The sequence below is a fragment of the Podarcis raffonei genome, chromosome 11 (genome assembly GCF_027172205.1).
Source record: "Podarcis raffonei isolate rPodRaf1 chromosome 11, rPodRaf1.pri, whole genome shotgun sequence".
Lineage (NCBI taxonomy): Eukaryota > Metazoa > Chordata > Lepidosauria > Squamata > Lacertidae > Podarcis > Podarcis raffonei.
Window position 1 is genome coordinate 16,948,573 of NC_070612.1, and position 24,273 is coordinate 16,972,845.

At 47.4% G+C, this 24,273-nt stretch overlaps 1 protein-coding gene across 2 annotated transcripts; it reads right to left on the reverse strand.

The window, feature by feature from the left end:
* Positions 1–74: 74 nt before the first annotated feature.
* Positions 75–22,584, reverse strand: AGXT2 (alanine--glyoxylate aminotransferase 2). 2 transcript variants are annotated; one of them, XM_053408654.1, is made up of 14 exons: positions 22,345–22,584; positions 18,923–19,008; positions 18,144–18,328; positions 15,295–15,418; positions 14,554–14,648; positions 12,302–12,395; positions 11,449–11,542; positions 9,486–9,586; positions 8,537–8,629; positions 7,456–7,588; positions 6,141–6,229; positions 5,146–5,295; positions 4,089–4,187; positions 75–1,206 (listed from the first exon to the last, which is right to left on the reverse strand). In XM_053408654.1, exons 1-14 carry the CDS (start codon positions 22,436–22,438, stop codon positions 1,093–1,095), a joined length of 1,551 nt encoding a protein of 516 aa, XP_053264629.1. In that variant the 5' UTR covers positions 22,439–22,584; the 3' UTR covers positions 75–1,092. The 2 variants fall into 2 exon arrangements, with proteins under 2 accessions (XP_053264629.1, XP_053264630.1); XM_053408655.1 differs by lacking the exon at positions 22,345–22,584 and adding an exon at positions 21,809–22,271.
* Between the last annotated feature and the right edge of the window lie 1,689 nt (positions 22,585–24,273).

A 24,273-nucleotide genomic window follows, 5' to 3' on the forward strand; every position in this document is an offset into this window, starting at 1 on the left:
CAAAAAAAAGCACAGCTACACCATTCATACAAAGAGGATCTTCCTTACTTGTAAGGAAAGCCATGTACAGGAAGAAGCAATAAATTATTTTACTGTACACTGCAGTCCATTTTTAGTGCATGCTGTTCTAAGCAGTTCCTTGACTCCCCCGTCCTTATACACTGGTAACTCGGGTTACATACGCTTCAGGTTACAGACTCCGCTAACCCAGAAATAGTACTTAGGGTTAAGAACTTTGCTTCAGGATGAGAACAGAAATCGCGTGGTGGTGGCACGGCAGCGGCAGGAGGCCCCATTAGCTAAAGTGGTGCTTCAGGTTAAGAACAGTTTCAGGTTAAGTACGGACCTCCGGAACAAATTAACCCAATGTACCACTGTACATCATTCAGAACTGGGCTAAATTAATAAGACATGTGGAAAAGTGGATTCTGGTCCTGATTTAGCTATTGCAGCATGGGGGTGAGTTCCAGCCATGCCATTTACAGTTTAAAATTGGCTTCTGCCAGCCTGGTGCACCCCAGAGGTTTTAGACTAGGAACTCCTGCCAGCTGATGGGAGTTCAAAACATCTGGATGGCCCCACAGTGGTGACAGCTGTTTTAAAGGGTGTTAAAACCATTGGCTGCCTGGCTTCTGACTGGGAAGCCACACAGGCACTGCTTGAATCCACAAAATGAATGGGAACCCCAATGGACAGGTGCCCATTGGATGTGCCCCCCCAGCTGCTTAAAGAAGGGCAGCTGTCACTCACATTCTAGGGACTGGTAGCAGCATTACTGTTATTTCATTTCTATACTACAGGCATGTATACAAATATATCTATAAAGCACGGAGAATCGCAAATAAAACCAAAGCAGCTCGACATACGTTTAAGGAAATCGAAAGACCACAAAAACTGGGTCATCTGATGATTTATACAAACCATAAATCTCGTTGCTCAGGAGGCTTGCTGCAACTACCGAGTCTTCAGATGGCACAAGTTGGGGCAGCAAATGGGCTGCTACAATAAACATGTCAACCGGTTGCAATTTGCCAGCTGCGGCAGTTCAGTCTCAGGGATGTTTGTTCTTCAGCATGACAGCGAATGGGGCACTTATTTTGCCTTTGCTGTTCTTTCCCTGTGTCTTGTTAAAGCGGCATGGAAAACTCCCAGGGCGAAGTCTGCGTCTTCCTTAGTGATGCACAGCGGAGGTTTGATTCTAAACGTCTTGGGAAGAGGAAGAAGCCAAAATGAGGAGGGGGAAACCGGAACAGCTCACATTAAATTGGCAATAAAAAAGAAATATCTGGATACACACTGTGGTTACGAAATCGGAGTTGCTACAAAAAGGGGTGGGGAGGAAGCCACTATATACCGTATTTTTCGCTCCATAAGACACACTTTTTCCCTCCTAAAAAGTAAGGGGAAATGTGAGTGCGTCTTATGGAGCGAATGGCGCTGCGCAGAGAGGGAGAGCTGCGCAGCACCCCTTCAGCGAAGCGAGAGGAGGAACAGAGCCCCTTCTGTTCCTCCTCCCACTTCGCTGAAGGGGCACTGCGCAGCTCTCCTTCTCTGTGCAGCGCCTGTCCTGTGAAGCCGGAGGAGGAACAGAAGGGACTCCTTGTGTTCCTTCTCCAGCTTCGCTGAAGGGGAGCTGCACCTTCTCGCTCTCCGTACAGCGCCTCTCCTGTGAAGGAGAGGCGCTGCGCAGAGAGAGAGAACTGTCTGGAAGCGCCTGTCCTGGAAGCTGGAGGAGGGACAGAAGGAGACCCAGCTTCACTGAACTGCGCAGCGCCCCTTCAGCGACATGCCTGTCATGCAAAGCCGGAGGAGGGACAGAAGGGTCTCCTCCTGTTCCTTCTCCAGCTTAGCTGAAGGGGCACTGCGCAGCTCTCCCTCTCAGAGAGGGAGAACTGTGCAGCGGCCCTTCAGCAACGTGCCTGTCCTGGCTTCTGCCTTAGCCCTGCGCAGCCTCTTTGGGCAGGGGGAGCCTTCATCCTGCTGCCCTGAAGAGGCTTGGCGCGGTTATCCCAGAAGCCAGAACAGCCACACGGTATCCCGAAAGCCAGAGCCTTCTTGCTGTTCTGGCTTCTGGGATTCAGAATAATTTTTTCTTGTTTTCCTCCTCCCAAAACTAGGTGCGCTTTATGGTCTAGTGCGTCTTTTGGAGCTAAAAATACGGTAGAAAGCTGGATTCAGTAATAAACGAAATGGCTGAAATCAGGAAACACAGGAGAGAGAGGGAGCCTAGGATGTTGTTTTGAACCAAGTCAGATCTAGGCCAGTGCTGCCTACACTGACTGGCAACAAGCTTCCCAGAGTTTCAGGCAACAATCTTTCCCCATCCCTAGTTGGCAATTGAACCCTTTTGCATGAAAAAAAACATGCCACCTAACTGTTGCCTTTTAAACAATTTATTTTGGGCAGCTGCTACACAGTACCTCACAAGGGCCTAACTGCACATTAAGTTAATGCTTTGATTGGCAACCGTGCCACTGCAGTTTGGAAAAATAAAATGCCAGGTTGCAGGGATAGTTATCAGCAGCACAGTATGGGGGGAGAGGAAATTCAAAGCTTTCTCTCCCCAGCTGCCATCTTATACACACACACATAATGCATGTCAATTAGCATTGCAGGGGGTGTGAATGCTTTCCTTAGCCCCCTACTGCTAATTCCCACACAGGGGTCATTTTATTTACTAAGACCGTGGGCTTCAATTCCCTCTCTACTGATGCTCTAGCACCATGAATGCTAATCACGTTATTAATGTAGCTTGCAGTTGCCTAATATTTCTAACTTTACCAGTGCATAGCTCTGGGGAATTCTTGCTAAGCAAAGCTGTTAGAGAACTCTGGGCAAAGAGGGGGAAGGGGTGGGCTTGCTAGGGCAATCTGACCTATGGGGAGTTCATATACAGTGGTACCTCGGGTTACAGATGCTTCAGGTTACAGACGCTTCAGGTTACAGGCTCCACTAACCCAGAAATAGTGCCTCGGGTTAAGAACTTTGCTTCAGGATGAGAACAGAAATTGTGCGGCGGCAGCAGGAGGCCCCATTAGCTAAAGTGGTACCCCAGGTTAAGACCAGTTTCAGGTTAAGAACGGACCTCCAGAACAAACTAAGTTCTTAACCCGAGGTACCACTGTATCTTCCCAATGCCTTTCTCCACTGCTTCCAGACTGCAAAAAGTCCCAACCCTTTCCCAAAAGCGGATCTCTTGCACTAGGGGAACAGAGAACGCTTTAAACCACAAACCTTAATTGCTGCACAATAGTGACATTCTCAAGGAGCCACGTTATCTATTCCGAAGTAAAGCCTATTGAATTCAATGGGGCTCACTTCCAGGTTAAATCTGCCTGCCTGCCCTCCTTATGAGCTACCGGGAGCATGGCTTTGATGGAAATCAAAGGCCTTGGTTGGATGCAGTAGGCAGCTCTTAGGTGTTTATTCTGAACACCAAACCACCCCCAAGGAAATGCAGCCATTGAGCAAATCCTGAATCACCAGCAATGGTGCCCTTAATTCTGCTTGGCAAAATCAGATCGATGCGCTCCTGCTTTTCAGGCAGGAAGTAACAGGTTCAATCCCTGGGCTTTCCAGTTAGAAAGATCAGGCACCTGGTTCTTGGAAAGGCCTTTGGCTGAGACCCTGGAAAACAGCTTCCAGTCAGACAATACTGGGCTTGATGGACATAGAGTCTGCCCTGATATAAGACAGTTTTCCTGAATTTAGGGTTCACAGATTAAAAAACTAACTAACTCTGACCTGCAAGCATGCAGTTCTTTAGCAACTCTCGTCCCTTCTAAAAAAATAAATAATGATTTTTCCCTCTCCGTGTTTTTGTAGAGTCAAGCACACTGGTGTCTGTTTCATTATTTCATGTCTCAGTGCAGAGTTTGTGTTTTCCTGTGAAAGAAAGTCACTCAGCTTTGCATTTCCAGTGGCATTTGCTTTTATCCAACACCTAAGAGAGGCATTGCTCCTACAGCTGCCTCTCTTTATAAACTGAATGTATCTATATATCTCGGATTTATATATATCATATATATATATATATATATATATATATATATATATATATATATATATATATATATATATAAGAATACCTGGAAAAACATTCCTCCCCGCCCAATCAGCAATCCCATATCTTTGCAATCTTCCATGATTTGGTTTATCTCTTCAACTGGAAGCGGCTGACGAGTCTCCTGTGGAGAAAAAGTTAGCTTAGTTTTCTTCCACCTCTCCTGGTTCTTTTAACCGAAACTCACAAACAGAAGTGAACTCGCATCGATTATGCCATTATTACATTTAGCCACTAGGTGGCACTGGACTTAAGTTTTAAATCTGGGTGGAGGCAAAGGTTTCCTGTTGCTGAGAGAGAACTAAGTTCTGATCTGTCTTCCTGATTTGATTCCTCATTTTAAATCTTTCATGACAGAAGCCGTTAAATTGTCAGCGCCCTAACCCTGACAAGGCCCCGCTCCTGTCAGCAATCGGGCTGCAGCATTCTGCACTGCCTGCGGCTCCCGGATCAAGTGTGAGGGAAGCTCCACATAGAGAGCATCACTGTAATCTAGCTAGCAGCTGTGGAGTGTGGAGGGACTGTAGATAATGGGCAGCGTCTAAAAAAGAGACAAGCTCTTAGCCTGTCTGCACAGGGAGGCACAAGGCTTCAACATCATAGGAAACTCAACGTAGAGCATGAAACAAGGCATAGAGAGCCAGGTATTCCTTGGGCAAAACCAAGGCAAGAAGAGACACAACTAGGTAGCTCAGTTGGCTAGAGTGTGATGTTGATAATGCCAAGATTGCAGGTTTGATCCCTGAATGGGACAGATAAATATCCCTGCATTGGGACTGGATGATCCTTAGCGTCCCACTTTATGATTCTATGAGTTGCCACATCTCCAACTCACTAATCATTTGTAATGTGCAAACAATAAAAGCTGTGGCCAAATTTCAAACCCCCGTATCAGTGTCTCCCAACCACAAAGTGCAGCTCTGGCACTGAGAAGGCCCATGCAATTAATTGGAGGGTGATTTTTAGTGTCCTCCATAGTAGGCCTTTAGTGGTGACAGCCCAAGAGCTAAGACAGATCTATACGTCGAGGCTGCTTATAACATGATAGAGACCATTCCAGGCCCGCAAAGTGTCTTCCTGACCTTATTCTTGACCATCTCTATTCCAATCATAAGTCCTTTGCCACGGACATCTCCAACTATTTCAAACTCATCGCGCAGCTTAGCCAGCTTTAACAGGAGGCGAGTCCCCACCTCCTCGCTGTTTTTCTGCAAGCCGTCTTCTGCTATTGCCTGAGAACACAAAAGCCATGCAGGAAATCACCAAATACTCTGAAATACTGTTGGCCAGGCCCTTTTTAACTCTAAAGAAAGCAACAGCATGTGGAGTTAATCTGATACACCACTACTATGAGTGTAAATAACTGCTGCACAGAACATATGGATAATCCTGTCTTGAATATACCAGGGGAAAATGAGACAAGGGTAGGGAGCCTAGACGTTGTTGAATCAAGTGTCCTCCCACAGTTTCCAGAGCATTTTCCCATCGCTTGTTGCAAAAGATCTGATCTGCTTGGGAAGTGAGTTTGTTGCACAAGATATTAACGGCGCTTCCTGAATTTGCCAGAATGTGATTCAATCCCTCCCTAAAACATAGGGGATGCGGGTGGCGCTGTGGGTTAAACCACAGAGCCTAGGACTTGCCGATCAGAAGGTCGGAGGTTCGAATCCCCGTGATGGGGTGAGCTCTATTGCTCGGTCCCTGCTCCTGCCAACCTAGCAGTTCGAAAGCACGTCAAAGTGCAAGTAGATAAATAGCTACCACTCCGGTGGGAAGGTAAACAGTGTTTCCGTGTGCTGCTCTGGTTTGCCAGAAGCGGCTTAGGCATGCTGGCCACATGACCCGGAAGCTGTACGCCGGCTCCCTCAGCCAATAAAGCAAGATGAGCGCCGCAACCCCAGAGTCGGCCACAACTGGACCTAATGGTCAGGGGTCCCTTTACCTTTTACCTAAAACACAGAGACAGTCTGGAAGAACCTAAGGATGGTGGTGTCCTGCAGTGTTAAGATGAAAGACTAGTGGCATATATGCTACAGTTCCCCATAGATAAAGATGCAAGTCACAGTCATTTTCTTACATCCAGAACTGCAGACCCAACTGCACAGGCCACAGGATTTCCTCCAAATGTGTTGAAATGTAGACTTTGAGCCAAGGCTTCTGCAATCTCTGAAAAACAAAGCATGCTAGTATTCATAACTGAAACATTATAGTAAATGATTAAAGGCAGCCGCTGGTGCTCTATAGCACCCTTTCTCAACCTGTGGGTCCCCAGATGCTGTTGGACTACAGCTCCCATCACCCCTAGCCAGCAAGGACAGAGCTCAAGGATGATGGGAGTTGTAGTCCAACAACATCTGGGGACCCACAGGTTGAGAACCGCTGCTCTAGAGCAAGGGTTCCCAAACTGTGGTTCATGGACTGAGCTTCATCCAGGTGGTCTGTGGTTGTCATGGACCGGTTGGATGCAGAGGAATGGTGGGAGGAACCAGCTGGGGATCCCAAGGGAAGAAGGCACAGAGCCCGGGGATTAGTGGTAGGATGATGATGAGTGGCCCGAGGAAGAGGACTGGGAGGTGGTGGTGTCAGAAGCTGAAGAGGCAGCAGGGCTTAGTATGGTGGGGGAGTCTGTGGCAGAGAGAAGTCCAGAATCAGAAGTGGAAGCAGCAGAGGCGGGAGACCAAGAGGCAGAGATAAGTCTGGTGAAAAGGTATGGATGTCTCCCCCGCCTGCTGTGACAAGCTCCCCTCCCATCTGGTCTCCCAGGACCGGGAGAGGCATGAAAAGGGCAGGGAGAAGTTAGCATCAAGCAGGCACAGTCTCAGATTGCTTGGGAAAACCACAGAGAGGAGGGGGCTTAGGCAGCTGTGGGGAGGTGGGGACCTTCAGTCTCTGCAACTGCTTCATGGGGGCAAGACCTACCGGTGATGTGTTGCTGTGCTCATTAGGACTTACCCACCCACCCCGGTGCAGATCCTGTTTTTGCTAATAAAGAGTTAAATTCAACTTGCTCAGTGTGATTTACTGCTGTCTCATTCCTGCCAATGGTATGTCTGCACTGAATAATGATGCTGATTTTTTGGTCGTATCTCTATTGCTTCTTTTATTTCTTACATTAAAATGAAACATAAAAAATAAAAGCAGCAATAAAATTACAATTAAAAAATCCTCCGGCATATTGCAAAGCACATTACAATTCCTACAACAGGCGGGAAAATTGTTAAGTGGTCCGCCAAGACCCTCAGCAAGTGGTCCATAAGCGTTGAGAATTGGGAACCACTGTCCTAGACAAAGCATAGAAGCAAAGGTCCGTTCTCACCAAACAGCCATGAGAGCCCTGTTAAAACCCCAATTATTCAAGACTTTAACATCTGAAGTATGAAAGTCACTTGCACCTGCTGTACTGACAACGGCTGCCATTGGAAACCCGTTGCCAATTCCCTTTGCCATGGTGACAATGTCAGGAACCACATCGTGTCCTTCAAATCCCCAGAAATGGCTGCCTGTTCGACCAAACCCCGTCTGAACCTTCAAAGAACAAAGAATTCTTTTATTAAAAAAAAAAGTTGCTTCGTATGTTTTGGGCTTGTAGTTCACACAATACAGATTTCTTTCACAGATAACATTTCTGTAGAGGAATTGTGTGCACCCAGTGTGTGCGTTGCCACAGGTGATGAGCACACAGTTATTTCGCCACAGATACCAGCTTGTAGGAACCCTCTGCAACTGGGTCACATATACTGCGTATGTGCATGCAAGGCTCACATGAAACTGTGTATACCAGGGTGCATGCCGCAAAATGGTCAAAGAGGCTGCTGGATCAAGCCAGTGGCCAACCAGAGAAACTTGCAATGTGGATTTCGGCACAAGGGCATTCTCCTCTCCTGTTGTTTCCAGTGACAGGTATTCAGAAGCATTATTGCCTCCAACTGTGGCGGCTGAGCATAGCCATCATGGCTAAGTAGCCACTGATATTTCTCTCTCTCCACAAATTCATCTAATTCTCTTTAAAAGTTACCCAAGCTGGTTGCCATTATTGCATCCTGTGGCAGTGAGTTCCATAGTTTAACTATGTGCTGCATGAAGAAGGACTTTTTTTTATCTGCCCTGAATTTTCCAACATTCAGCTTTGTTGGATATCCACGGGTTCTAGTGTTATATGAGAGGGAGAAAAACTTTACTCACTGAGAAGATACCCAGCTTTGTAAAGCTGCCTAATCCGTTTTATCCAACCTTTTTGGGACCAAAGGCTGCATTATTCCAGAGGAAAAGAGTCAGGAACTTTGCTCCCATATGGGTAGGGCCAGGTTCCCACACGATCACACATCCTTCACTCTCTCATGCACCAAGTTATTTTCCATGGAAATAAAGGAATATGTATAATTCTAGGTAACTCCTATGTCCTTCACAATATGCTTTTCAAAAACAGATGTGTATAAATCTTTGGATAGGGGAAGTTAAGTTCAAAGTACTCACTTCATCTGCGATGCACACACCACCTTTTTCACGCACTAGCTGAAAAGCCTCTTTCAGGAATCCCTTGGGGTACTGAACTGTTCCGTTGACACCCTGCAGGAAGGTGACAGTCCAAACAAACCATAGTTAAGCTAGGGTTACCAGATGTCCCCGGTTTCCGGGGACAGTCCCCGGATTTGCAAATCTCTCCCCGGACAAATTCCATCCCCAGAATGTCCCCAGATTTGCAAATCTGTCCCCGGGAAACATGGCAGCGGCAGCCTCAGCAGCCCAGAGCCAGCCTGGTAGCACAGTTCTCTCTGGCTGGCTTCAAGAGCTGCTTGCTGCTCGCTGCCATGGCGCCCATTTTTCCTTGCCAGAACTTCCAGCGAGGAAAAATGGCGGGCGCCATGGCAGTGAGCAGCTCCTGAAGCAATGCCAGAGCCAACTGTGCTACCAGGCTGACTCTGGGCTGCTGAGACTGCCGCTGCCACTGCCAAAAGGGAACCGAGGATGTCCGGCAGTACAGATCTCCTGCCCCCTTCCCCCTTTGTTTTGACTGATCGGGGGAGGCTCAGAAGTTGCAGGTGGGCAGCCGTTGCCCAGTTTTTTAAAAACTCTGCGCAGTTATGTTTCACAGGGTGCGAAAGAAAGGCTTTGCACCTTTATACAATATGCATGTGTGCATTTCAGAAATGAAATGAAATATCCCCGGATTCATTGAAAAAAACCTGGTAACCATAAATTAAGCAAGGCTGTTAGGTTTGGATATAAGAAACCATAGACAAAATAAGCCTTGGTTTGTCAGCCAACTACAAACCATCTTGGGTTTGCTGGCAGAAAACAAACATGGTTACTCTGCTGGGCTGGGTTTGCCCATTACAAAACACCTTGGGCTAAACAAACCATGGCTTATGTGCAAACCAATCCACTGACCTTGCATGCTATTACTACAAAGGGAATCACTTACTTGAATTGGCTCAGCAATAAATCCAGCTATGGCCTTTGGAACACAAGTCGTGAGAGTGTCTTTGAGCTGCTCAATATACTGGTCTTTTGCATGGCAAGTGCCTGTATCGAGAGGATGGGGAGGGAGAACAAAACATTCACATGCAATAGAGGCCAAGGGTGGCTTCTAATGCTGCTTTTATAAAAATAAACTATCCACCATGCATTTTAAAAGGTAAAGGTACCCCTGACCATTAGGTCCAGTCGCAGACGACTCTGGGGTTGCGGCGCTCATCTAGTTCTATAGGCCGAGGGAGCCAGCGTTTGTCCTCAGACAGCCACTTCTGGTGAACCAGAGCAGCACACAGAAACACTGTTTACCTTCCCGCCAGAGCAGTACCTATTTATCTACTTGCACTTGACATGCTTTTGAACTGCTAGGTTGGCAGGAGCAGGGACCGAACAACGGGAGCTCACCCCGTCGCGGGGACTCAAACCGCCAACCTTCTGATCAGCAAGCCCTAGGCTCTGTGGTTTAGTCCACAGCGCCACCCACGTCCCTGCCATGCATTTTGGTAACATCTAAATAACCTATGTTGGTCCAACCACCCGCATCTAATTACCCATACTCTAGAGGCTGGCAGAATTAATGTAATCTGAATACAAAGACACATATGTCGTCCATTTTCCCTTCTGTTTCCAATTTTCAGCTCTAGCAGCAGAGTCCTATGCCTGCCTGCTCAGAAGTAAATCCCATTGAGATGAATAGAGATTACCCACAGGACTGCAGCTAAAACAAGTGGGGCAAAAGCTAGAGCTGTTCTTACTCCTAGAGGAAATATACTGCACATAAATCAGCTTGTTTCCAAATCTAATTAGCCATTTGATATATGACCTATCCATAATTTGCAGTAGCAAACTCAGACTGTGTACACACATACCTGGAAGGAAGTCCCATTTCACGGGTCCCACTTGCACCTTTTAAAAGCGCAACTGGAATTGGATCGGGCGAGTTTGGCCACCATCCACGTTTGCCAACTCTTCACACTTAATCCCAGTCCACCAGCACCCCTTTATCCTCAGGGAGGTGCAGCTCTCCAAAGTGCCCAATTCTCAGCATGAAACACTTAGCAAAGAGCAGCAGCTTAAAAGGAATTATGATGGATAGCTTGATGCTGTAAATTTCAACTTGCCCTGTCCCCAGAATGCCCCCTTTGGAGGGGACTTGTGCTGGCCGAGCTGGCATAGAGAGTTACACTGGCATATCCCCAGCAAAGATGGGATGAGGGAGTTGTGTTGCAGTAGCTGTGGCTCAGCTTCAGCCCAAGACCCACCCATTCCAAACTCACTCATCCCAGCGGCTCTTGGGTTTGGATTTCACTGTCAGTACAATCATATCTTGGGACGCAGGTGGCGCTGTGGGTTAAACCACAGAGCCTAGGGCTTACCGATCAGAAGGTCGGCGGTTCGAATTCCCGCAATGGGGTGAGCTCCCATTGCTCGGTCCCTGCTCCTGCCAACCTAGCAGTTCAAAAGCAAGTCAAAGTGCAAGTAGATAAATAGGTACCGCTCCAGCAGGAAGGTAAACGGCGTTTCCGTGTGCTGCTCTGGTTCGCCAGAAGCGGCTTAGTCATGCTAGCCACATGACCCGGAAGCTGTACACCGGCTCCCTCGGCCAATAAAGCGAGATGAGCGCTGCAACCCCAGAGTCGTCTGCGACTGGACCTAATGGTCAGGGGTCCCTTTACCGTTACCATCATATCTGAGAGATACACTTTATATGCAGGAGGTGCGAAGTTCAATCTACACCCACAGTTAAAAGGATATTTGCCTTGCAAAACTGCTGTCAGAACTAATGGTCTGGCTGTGCATGAGAGGGTTGCAGATGTCCATCTGCCTTAGGCATATCCAGTTTACTGCACTGAACCACCATGGTGTCATTCTCTTTCACCTCTGAAAACCAAGGCCTCTCTCATTGAAACAACCTGCAGAACAGGTGCATTTTCGAATGGTTTGCACCGGAGAATCTCGACAATGGCTTCCCCCCCAGGGACCACGAAAAACGTCAGGCAGCATTGTCTGAAAAGCACAACAGAGATATAGGTGTTGCAATGGGATTAACTGACTATGTCAGGATTTTGTGCTATTTTTCACATTTTGATCTGAGATATGCACTCATCACAATGCTGGTACAGCCTAATTTCATAGATACAAAACATTTTGGCCACCACCAGCAGAAAGCTCACTCTTCATGAAAAGGTGATCAAAAGATGCCTGTATTTATAACCAACCCAGCCTTTTATTGAAAATTGAGCAAATTTCTCAATGTGCATTTTGTAAAACTTGGAGCAACTCAGAAGACTGCACATTGCTATACTATACCTACAGAATGTAGATCTGATTAAAAAAAGGGAGACGAGGTATAATTCTCTTCTCTGTTACCAGAGTGAAAACACTGTATTAAAGTGTCTAGTATTCTATTTATTTTTATTATTTTATTATTATTTATTGCCTTCCACACACACACACACACCTCAAGGCAATGTACAAGACACAATAAAGCAGCTAAAAGACAGTGAAAAACAACACAGAAAGGAGCAGATATCTTAAAATAAAAATACAACATAGAGAGTTATGGCAGAGAAACTCTTCTGCAGACCGCATTAATCCACTGGATGCCTAAAGGATAAACAGCCTGGTCCTGGGCTATTTGTGGCCTTATATGTCAGTGCCAATTCTTTGAGCTTGGCCCGTAGCAGATTGGCAGCCTCTGGACCAACTTGAAGAGTAAGATGTTTGTTGTGCAACAAATGAGGAGGGAAGCAGCAAGAACCTCACCTTTTGGCAGCCAAGCCCATTGGCAACTCCGTGTTTGTAACATCCAATAGATGACAAGCCCATTGTGTAAGCGCTGCTCCCGTGGTAGCCTCCTCTGTAGAAAAAAACCAACACAGCCACTTTCAAGCCCTTCTGCTTAATCTCCCTGTGACCGTCTTTACAAATCAGAAAGAAACTAGAATAATTAAAAGAAAGGCAAGCTTCTGAACTGCACAGAAACCGTCTTCAGCAACCAGTACTCAAGAGATAACAACAGAAAACCCTTCTGGCTTCTCAGTGGTTTGTCTTTACCAAACTGATCTGAAGTTGATGGATGTTAAATACACAAAATTGCTAAGTTTGCACTAGCAACTAGCAAGCACCAGCAAGCATAAATTTGCATTGCAAAATGTTGCCTATTGCGCTTGGAATCATCTATAGAGAAAGTGAATGAAGGAAAGTTTTTTCTCCATCCCTCATTAACACTAGAACTTGGGAACATCCAATGAATCTGAATGTTGGAAGATTATATACTTCTGTACACAGAACATAAATTATGGAATGAGATTCCACAAGAGGCAGCACTGGCCACCAACCTGGATGACTTGAAATGAGGATTAGGAAGATTCATACAGGAAATGGCTATAAGTGTTTACTAACCACGGTGGAGTGGGACGCAGGTGGCACTGTCGGTAAAAGCCTCAGCGCCTAGGGCTTGCTGATCGAAAGGTCGGCGGTTCGAATCCCCGCAGCGGGGTGCGCTCCTGTTGTTCGGTCCCAGCGCCTGCCAACCTAGCAGTTCGAAAGCACCCCCGGGTGCAAGTAGATAAATAGGGACCGCTTACTAGCGGGAAGGTAAACGGCGTTTCTGTGTGCGGCTCTGGCTCGCCAGAGCAGCGATGTCACGCTGGCCACGTGACCCGGAAGTGTCTCCGGACAGCGCTGGCCCACGGCCTCTTGAGTGAGATGGGCGCACAACCCTAGAGTCTGTCAAGACTGGCCCATACGGGCAGGGGTACCTTTACCTTTACCTTAACCACGGTGGATATGCTTTTCCTCCATCATTTGAGGCAGTATGTTTCTGAAATACAGCTGCTAGAAACACCAAGAGGAGGGAATGTTCTTGCACTCAAGTTTTGCTTACAATCATTTAGTTGGCCACTGTGAAAACAGGATGCGGGACAAGATGGACCACTGGCCTAACCCAGTAGTGCCTTTCTTATGTTTTTAATTAGCATCAACCTGGGCATTTAACATCTTTTTATCTTGATTTTCTTACTTTGAACACCTGTGGTTCAGGAAGAGTTCCATGCAACTCAAGAGCTCACACTCAAGAGTTTCAAAACATGTTTTGGCCAAGTAAGAGATCACTTCACCTGCTCCACGCTTCATGCTGAACTTAGAGGGACTCTGATCAGTTCAGGGTTTGTGCTAGTTCAGCAGCCTTTGGCATCTTGAATGGGTGCAAGACCCTCTCTTTCACTTCTGTATGAATCTCGCTATTCCAAGGCATGCCAGAAGAAAGCATGAATTTTCAGTAAATTAGAAGAATCCTAAACATTAAGTCCCATTTAGAGGACCATTCTGGGCTGTTGACCAGTAATCTGTTTTAAAAAGGAATTGTCAGCCAGTAACACAACACACTCTAGAAAAAATACAGTGGTACCTTGGGTTAAGTACTTAATTCGTTCCGGAGGTCCGTACTTAACCTGAAACTGTTCTTAACCAGAAGCACCACTTTAGCTAATGGGGCCTCCCGCTGCTGCCGCACCGCCGGAGCACGATTTCTGTTCTTATCCTGAAGCAAAGTTCTTAACCTGAAGCACTATTTCTGGGTTAGCGGAGTCTATGTAACCTGAAGCCTATGTAACCCGAGGTACCACTGTAGATGAAGATACATGATCAAACAGTACTTTGTTTCAGGGGAATTAAAGATAAAATTGCAGCAGAAGAGGGCAGATAGGAACATCTGGACATAAATATCTCCAACCTAGTTATGGAACAAGGGAAATCTGCTCATCCCTATATGGAACATAAAAGCAGATCACAACATACCCAGATATCTAGAATGTTGATGTGTGTTTTAATCTGTTTTTATTTTATTGCTGATTTTAATTTTTTAATGTTTTGAATTGTTGCCTTTAACTGTTTTTACCAATAATTTTATTGTTTTATTCTTTGTGTAAATCACTTTGAGGTTTCCTTACAACCAAGCAGTGCATGGATTTTATGAAATAAAAACAAGTAAGTAATATACAAGGTGCGATAGCTACCTCAATCCAATGATATCAAAGTTGCGTGTAAAAATCCTTGCCATTAACATGGCGAGGTCATTGGCTTCCGAACCACTGTTGGTTAGGAAAATCACCTAGAACAAAGATATTCATCAGAATGCAGATTTAGGGAGAAGAGAAGCAAAGTTAAGTGTAAATCTATTCTGATGCACAGTTAACAATCTGGCAGAGTGCAAACACCATGGATTGTATTCAGTGCAGCTTTAAGTACTTCATTCCAGAAGGAGAATGGCTTCTACTTGCGCAATGGGACTTTCCTCTGCCACTCCCTCTGTGTGCTGCCTGAATCTGTTCTGGCGTTTCCCTCAAATCTCTGGAATAGATTTGGGAATTGTCTGTGGTGCATGCAGGGGCAGGAGGGGTAGGAAAACCCCCTGTGCATTTGGAAGTCATCTGTTCTTGCAATTATTTAGTTAAATACCACCCAAGGGTTATAATTCCACTATTTCAGGCATAGGCAAACTCGGCCCTCCAGATGTTTTTGGCCTACAACTCCCATGATCCTTAGCTAGCAGGACCAGTGGTCAGGGATGATGGGAATTGTAGTCCCAAAACACCCAGAGGGCCGAGTTTGCCTATGCCTGCACTATATCTTCTGAAATATATATATTTACATGGGGGGGATATCGAATTGCATCCCTGACTGACCCTCCTAGCTCACAGCATCACTGTAACCCACACATTTCGAACTGAATTTTCTCACCGTGCAACTCAGCGTACCTTTAAGGGAGCTGGAAGCAATGAGGCCAATTTCTCTCCATATTCCTGGATTGCTGCATGCGCATAGAGGCTGCTTGTGTGCCACAAGCGACCAAGCTGTTTCTGGGCAGCTGCTGTTACCTTTCTGGGAGTGTTTGGGAAAAAATGTGATTATTTAAGTCTTTGATCCAATTTGTTTTGATCCAAACCACCACCCCCTTTAATAGCAAACTTAGTTTAGTTTCATGCTGTTAAATTAGGTTAGCAATCTGTATTGCTTTCTATATGTTGCACAGACTATTTTCTGAATTTATTGTGATTGTTATTATTTGTTAATATGTTAGTTAATAATATTATGTTTGTTTTTTAATTGACATTTCTTCCTTGGGTATGTTAGCAGCTACTTTAGGCAAAAGATGCTTAAATTCAGTTTCTCTAGCTTTCTGAGACTGGTTGGAATATTGCTGAGCCTTAAGCTTGTTTTGAATTGATGTTTCGTGCTTCTGTTATTGTTACATTACTGTTACTGTGCTCTGTAATTTTTTTTCATAGGCTTATGTTTATGCGTAAACTGTTTTGAGGTCACTTGGGATGAGAAAAGTGATACATTACAGTAAGTAAGTAATGAAATAAAGTGGATATGGCATTGCACCAAAATATTAGTTGGCTACAGTTTAGCCCAATAAACAGATACATAAGCAACATGTTGCTGCAAAGTCACAGAGCTCATCTGTTGTAGCATAACTACAGAATCTAGTCTTTGAAACTGTTGCTGTTATGCCCTTTTATAAACAACCCAGGAAACACTGTGCAATACAGAAACTTAAAAAATGCAATACCAACAAACAGTAGCATCATATTGAGCTGAAATATTTCATGGACAAGAGTTTGCTTCATCAGATGCATAAAGCTTGCTTCTGAGATGGCAAAGCAATCTGGAAGGGTACTGTATGTGCAGCTGTAACTTCCAGCTTGCGTTGCTGATGGAGAACTTGGCAAGAGTTCCATTGTTTTGGATGAGCTGAACAGGCTTCGCGACTCCATACTTTTGGAAATAGAACCTCACAGCAGTGGCATTGCTTTTGCAATCGATCGTCATTGGTCAGGATGACCTCTTCGTTGTGGCTCAGGGGGATACTGGGTTTGGGTAAGCTGTGATCCACAAAGGTCTCGCAATGAGAAGAGTTACTGGAAACAGAGGGCACCATCCCAGGGAGACTCAGCAAACCTGCTGTACCTGGAACTGGGTGAAGAAAGTGCAGCTGAATGGGACACAGCTGTGGGCAGCCTGAGGAAGTACCTGCCCATAAAAAGCAAGTCTAGAGTGACAACTGGGGTGATGCCCTCTGTTTCCAGCAACTCTTCTCATTGCGAAACCTTTGTGGATCACAGCTTACCCAAACCCAGCATCACCCTGAGCCACAACAAAGAGGTCATCCTAGGAAGTAATGTGACGATCGATCAGTGGCGTAGCGTGGGTTGTCAGCACCCGGGGCAAGGCAAGTAATTTGCGCCCCCTAACCCGTGGATTTGCGCCCCCTAACCCGTGGATTTGCGCCCCCTAACCCTAACCCCCAGATGTTGCGCCCGGTGCGGCCGGCCCCCCCTGCACCCCCCACGCTACGCCACTGCGATCGATTGCAAAAGCAGTGCCACTGCCGTGAGGTTCTATTTCCAAAAGTATGGAGTCGCGAAGCCTGTTCAGCTCATCCAAAACAACGGAACTCTTGCCAAGTTCTCCATCAGCAACACAAGCTGGGAGCACTCAGGAAGTTACAGCTGCACATACAGCACCCTGCCAGATTGCTTTGCCATCTCAATTCGATAAGGTGGAGTTACAGCCAAAGCTTGCTTCTGGCTAGATATAGGTAGGATTGCACTGCAAACTTTTGGTCCTCCAGCTGTTGCTGGATGACAATTCCCATCATTCCTGGCCATTGGCCATACTTGGTAGGAGTGATGGGAGTTACAGTTATATAGTTTGGTAAGAGCTGTTTGACAGTGGAACCGACTCCCTTGGAGGTTCTTAAGGTTGAATGGGTGTCTGTCATGGGTGCTTTAGTTGAGATTCCTGCATTGCAGGGGGTTGACCTAGATGACTCTCGGTGTGCCTTCCAACTCTACAGTTCTATGATTTTAACACCTGCAGTGCCAAACGTCCCCGACCCCTGATCCACACGCATGTAAAAGGAGAAAAACTACCAACAGTGGGGCCAAACGGCCATGAAATGCAAGAAGTGTCACCTGTGACAATTCTGTGTAATGCATAACACACCCAAGAGCTGTAACAGGTGATAAGCAGCAAGGATCACCTGTCAGTTTTCATGGAAGAGCTTCAAACTGATTAGCGTGAACAAAGGTGCCTTTCGAAAGGCAACATTTACATGGCACCACTAAACAAGAATTACTCAGTACACCTCTGTGACATCACAGTAGGTAAGCCAATGGTAACAAGAGCAGTTGTGACATCTCTACCTGCCCAGATTCACTGTGGCACCCAAGCAAATTCCCAGCTTGCCTGCAGATGACACTCAGGGCTCATTCATACTAATTTTCCTCTGCACTTTCTAGGCACAAATCTGTGCTTTTCCGGTCCATGTCCCGCATGAAAGCCCACTCTTTAATGCTCATGTCCATCTGCGGAAAACCTGAATTGCTGTTTGTTCCGATTCAGCATCCAAGAGCAGGTTTCCATTGGGAAAGCGGAGGGGAGGGGGAAGTGCTCAAACATGGACTGGGAAAGTGCTTACCTGTGCTTAGAAAGTGTGGGGCAAAAGTTAAGTGTGGATAAGCCCTTGTTAGCCATGGTCTGTAACCATGCTAGTGGAATTTTGCAGATTATTAGACAGTGGGATTAACCACATACTTACGGGTGGCAGTGACCAACACTAACAGTGGCAATTCCAGCAAAGAGATCAAGGTACCGACGTCCTTCCAAGTCGAACACCCACTGCATATGCCCCTGATGGATAAGCAGTGGCTTCTTGTAGTAAGTGAGCAAGGAAGGGGACACATTCTGCTTGCGGATCTTCAGCATCTGCTCATAGGGATAGGACTGCAAGCAGGATGCACAAAAAGGCATTTGTAGATTTATTTCCATTGTAGAGAACTGACCCCCATCATAATCAGTTGAGTAATCCGATTGTATCAACATAGTACAGCTTTGAAATATCTGTCTGCTAATCTGGGCTAGGGAGAAAGTGCCCCAAACACTCTCTGAGCCACTGAGGAAATAGAGCCACATATACAATACAACCACTTCAAAAAAAATTGTTTCATATGTTCATTAGTAACACTAAATGGATGCCTGTTTCAAAGTTTTTTGCTTGGTTTACTAAATACAAGCAAAATAAACATGCTACTAGGCATCAAGACAATTTTCCAATGCAAACTGAATTTGCCAGTTCAAAACTTCCCAGAAAACTCACATCACTGGCTGCACACCTATGTATACCTATATGGGAATGTAAGCCCCTTTGAATTCAATGTACTTGTTTCTAAGCAGGCACATATAAGATTGTACATTTAGCCTGCATTAAGCATTCTCTGCCTGTGCATCGTGCACAGAACCTTGCTGAGAACTAGCAACACAGCAAAGCCCTCCAAACCCTATCCACCCACAAACAGGACTAGCAACTCACACACTTACCTCATATTTTTCAGGTAAAAAGCCACAAGGAGGCATTTTTGATTGCAGGCGGCAAGAGTTTTGCAGCTTCTGTTGCCTGTATACCTCTAATTTAAAAATGCAAATCGTTAGGATTATCCACACATATCAGTGTAACCCTCTGAAGTGCAATTTAATTTTATTCCGGTGTCATGTGACAAGCAGCTTTAACATTTTTCCTGCTCAGATACTGTGAAGCAGGCTTGGCAATGGCTGGCCTAAAGTCACGGCAAGTGTTACATTTGAGCAAGGAATGGAACCAAAGTCCAAAGTGTAATACCCCACCCACTGTACCACGCTGGCATCAGAAACCATTCTTCTAGCACAGACTTTCCCTTTCTACAGAGGTTATTAGACTCCCTCTCCCATCAGCCCCTGCCAGCATGTCCAATGCTCAAGGAGGATGGGATGTGGCAGGCCAAAAACATCTGGAGGGAACAAGGCTGGGTGTGATGGCCTGGGATTTGGACTCGGAGGCTGAACCTGAGGAATCCCAGCCTGCACAGGATTCCCCGCCTCCAGAACCAGCTGAGCCGGGGTTGGGGCCTGAGCCTGAAGGGTCCTCACCTGTGCTGGATCCTCAGGTGCAGGCACCAGCTGAGTCTGCTCTGGCTCCTGAGGTGATGGAGGACCCATTGCCTGCAGGTGCTCCACTCTCAGCCCCTGGGTCCAGTAACCCTCCAGCCTCTCCTGAGCTGCAGAGGCTCAAGACAGAGAGGCAGAGGGAACTAAGTTCCCGCAGGAGGAGTGCTTGCCTCCAGGCCAGGAGAGGTGAGTCACCTGTGGACTGGGGCCGCCCTATGCCTCGGGGCAGATAAAAGCCAGCCAGCCCCAGTCCCAAGTTGTGGGAGCAACATTGTTGGTAGCCAGTTCCTGTCTGCCCCATCTCCTGACCTCACCTGACTCCCTGCCTTGGACCCAGCTTCAGCTTTGATGGACAGTCTCAATACTGCTCCCTTGACCTCGGACTGGACTCGGACCTCGCCTCACGGAAACCCACAGGACCAGCACACTGGGGAAGCCTGTTCTAACACAAATCAATGTGGACCAGAATGACCCTGTGCACACAGTGCTCTTGGCCTCAATTGGAATGAATCCTCTAAGGTGGCCCTAAAATTGCTTCTTTCCCTTTTTGCAGCAGACCAGGGTGGGCTGGAAAAGCAGGTGCAGTTTGTATGCTTGGAGTCTTGTCAGGGGATGAGATGTACATTAGATATGTGGAGAAGCAGCTCCTGCAAATTTTACAAATATGCACATTATAAAAAATGCCACCTCTTTGGGCAGTGGACCAGTTAGGTAATTTTAAGCTCTGGACTGAAAGGTTTTAGATGGCAATGTGAATTCTTTAATTCAGAGTTTGTGCCGTTCAGGCATGCAAGTTCTGCGCATCATCCACATGCCATCTTCCTTATCAAAATGCTGCCCCATTTTATTTTCCCATTTAATTCTGATCTGTTGTTTTCATGGAAAGTCAAAATGTAAAAAAGAAAGTGAAACTGTGGGGTGTATTATTATTAATAATAATAATTATTATTATTATTTACAACCCGCCCATCTGGCTGGGTATCCTCAGCCACTCTGGGAGGCTTACAGCACTTTAAAAAATGGTAAAGCATCAAACATTAAAAACCTCCCTAAACAGGGCTGCCTTCAGATGTCTTCTAAAAGTCAGATAGTTGTTTATTGCCTTGACATCTGGTGGGAGGGCGTTCCACAGGGTGGGTGCCACTATAGAGAAGGCTCTCTGCCTGGTTCCCTGTAACCTCACTTCTTGCAATGAAAGAACCGCCAGAAGGCTCTTGGAGCTGGACCTCCTAGTGCTTCAGAGAAGCAGGAGTTCTGAAGCCCCCCCAAATCACACAGGTCCAAATACCACACTCCTGCTGTTGCCCTGCCCCCAACATCTGGTATTGAAGGGGATACTGGTTCTGAACATGGAGGTTTCAATCAGCCATCATACCTACTAGCTTTGGTTGATAGGTATATATACAGTCATACCTCGGGTTGAATGTGCTTCAGGTTGAGCGCTTTCGGGTTGCGCTCTGCGGCAACCTGGAAGTAACAGAGCGCGTTACTTCCGGGTTTCGCCGCTCATGCATGTGCAGACGCTCAAAATGACATCACGCGCATGCGCAGAAGCATCGAAATGCGACCCACACACGCGCAGACGCGCCGTTGCGTCTTACGTTCCATTCAGGATGCGAACGGGGCTCTGGAACGGATCCCGTTCGCATCCCAAGGTACCACTGTATATGCATCCTCCATGAACTGTAATGTTGAATTCAGTTGGGATAGCTCAGTCAGCAGAGCATGAAACTTAATCTCAAAGTCATGGGTTTAAGCCCCAGGTTGGGCAAAACATTCCCCTGTTGCAGTGGGTTGGACTGGAGTATCCTCGTGGTCCCATCCATACCTACAGTTCCATGATTCTACAATGCACATTAACTTGAGAGTAAAGCAGGCCAGATGCAAAAGAAGACAGGGCTTCTGCACCTTTTAATAAGTTGTGAAGAAGAGGGAATTTCAGCACCTGCTGAAAATGCTTCTTCTACAAGTCTGTTAAAGGCAAGCGAGTTCCGTCTTCTTGTGCATCTGCCCCCTCCCCCCCCAAAAAACCTGGGGGCATGTCTCACTGAATATATACCGAGCATTTATATACCGCTTAATATTTCAAAAAAAAACACCCTCTAAGCGGTTCCACAATACAGCTACGTTTTCACTGCCCAGTAAACGCGCTTAGGCTTTAGCCGCATTTAAGGCAGCGGGCGCTCAGTCCCTCCAGCGGCAGCGAGTCCCGCAGATTAACCAGCTCTGCACGCGCGCGGAAAAGCGCGTCCTCCGTACCGCCGGCTCCAAACCTCCTTCTACCTGTCGGCTTCGGCAGCCACCTTCGCTAGCGGGGCCGCGTGGGTGCAAATCGCCCTGCCGGCAGGAGGCTCCCTTGGCCGGTACGCATTGAAGGGGAGAGGAGAGGTGTGTCTGTAGGTGCGGCGTTTCGAGTCCGCGGTAACAAAAGCCACGCTCTCTGGCGGCCTGAGGCGCTTCCCGTGGCTCATCCCCTTCCCAGACGACGCCAAAGAGCGCGCGCCAGGGCGGGTCTGGAGAGCGACCTCCGCGCGCTTGTCTGAGAGGGAAAGAAGGGCGCCTTCGCATGGTGGGGCGAATCTTCAAAGCCACTTTCCGCGGTGTAAACCCTTCACCTCCGCCTGGCAAAGGATGGCTACTCGGAGGGAGCGCGCTCTGCACGCACTCAGAGGCGCGCCCTCGCTTTCCCCCGAGGAACGAGAAAAGTTCCTGGGCTGAGGCGCGAGCAAAGCTCCGCTCTCCGGCTGTGCCAAGGGTGCCGTTCCCACCCACCCCCACAGCCCCTCCGGCCTTTCCCGCTCCCCGACGCCGCCCCTTACCTCCCCCCGCCGCGCCGGGCCTGTTTCCCGCCCAAAGCCAGGCCAGACGGGGCTTCTGGCCCAGGAGCGGCCCTTGGAGCCGAGCCGCAACCATCCTCTCTCTCTCTCTCTCCGAAACAGCAGGCCGCGGAGGGCGAGGTGGACTTTAAGGTCCGCGCGCGCCACCAATGGCAGCCGAGCAGCGGCCGCCGCCCCCCGCTGGAAGGGGTGGCTTGAGGCCGCGGTCAAGTGGGTGCTGCCCCCGGAGCCCTGCCTTCCCTCAGAAGCCTGGTTTTGAGAAGTCCAGGATTAACTGAGGAGGAACTTCGCACTGAGGGCGTAAACTTCTCTGAGCACGTGCAGAGTGTTAACCCCCAAGGCTTGCTTGTTAAAGGTTGACCTGCAAATCCTTCCCCTCTCATTCATTCCAAGTGTGTGTGAGAAACAGTTTGGAAGGCAAGGCAGAAATGAGTAAGCCAAGAGTTGACTGGGAGCAAAGGACCTAGGGGTAATGGGATTCCTCTTTGGCTTTACTTATGCTTCATCTGTATGTTTGTTAATGTTGCAGCTGCAGCCCACTTGAAATCAGGACATGACCTGGTATTGGGTCCCAATGCACTGGCTGAAGGCCAATGCATTACAGATTTCCTGTTTATTGAGCATTGATCCAGATTGGGTTGCACAAAGCTTGCACGGAGGTTAGACTATGTCCGCTCTTTATTGAGCATTTGTTCTGATTTGTTTGTGAGGAGCATTCTTCCTGCTGAATCATTAATTCAATCCACACTTTTCGATGTATTTCCCCATCACCCTAACCACAAATACCTGAGGTTGGTTTTTTAAAAGTTGATTACTTGTGTTACAGCAGCAACTGAGGACTTTCAACCAGTTTGATTGCATGGACCTGAATTTCCAGTATGTGCCTGAATCCAAAATATAAGCTACCTAGTTGAGTGTTTTGCTGGAAGCCCAGATGACCTGTTACGAAACTGGAGAGATGCTGCTTTTGAATATAGAGCATGAATGAAGACCTTGGATCTCCTACATCAGGCATAGGCAAACTCGGCCCTCCAGATGTTTTTGGGACTACAACTCCCATCATCCCTAGCTAACAGCACCAGTGGTCAGGGATGATGGGAGCTGTAGTCCCAAAACATCTGGAGGGCCGAGTTTGCCTATGCCTGTCCTACATCTTCCGTTTAAAACTTCTGCCTTTCCTGTGTCTCCCCTCCTTTATTCTTTGGCCATTCCAGAACACTGACATGGCTGAACCCTTCTCCTAGTCTGGATTCCAGACCATACAAGGGCACATGGCGCTGGTGGCTCTTCTAGAGGAAGACCAACAGGCCATGCATAATCTTCAAGAAATGGTTCAACAGATCTGTAATAGTTGTCTTCCGTATTTTTCACTCTATAGGACGCACCGGACCATAGGACGCACCTTGTTTTAGAGGGGGAGAACAAGAAAAAAAAATTCTCCCCCTCTCTGCTCAGAGCCCCTTCAGCGAAGCGGCAGGAGAAACGGAGCCCCTTCCATTTTGCCTCCCGCTTGGCTGAAGGGGCGCTGCACAGCTCTCCCTCTCTGCTGAAGCCAGGAGAGTCTTGCTCTCCTGGCTTCAGCAAAAGGAACCTGAAGCCTGTGGAGCGCAGCGGGAACTCGCACTGCGCTCCGCAGGGCTTCAGACGGCTATCCCTGAAGCCTGGAGAGTGAGAGGGGTCGGTGCGTACCGACCCCTCTCGCTCTCCAGGCTTCAGTGAAAGCAACGCGAAGCCTCCGGAGCGTGGAGGGAGCGCTCCCTCTGCGCTTCAGAGGCTTCGCGTTGCTATCGCTGAAGCCAAGGAGCCTGCATTTGCTCCATAGGATGCACACACATTTCCCCTTAATTTTTGGAGGGGAAAAGGTGCGTCCTATAGAGCGAAAAATATGGTAGATTGATTTGGGAGAGGATG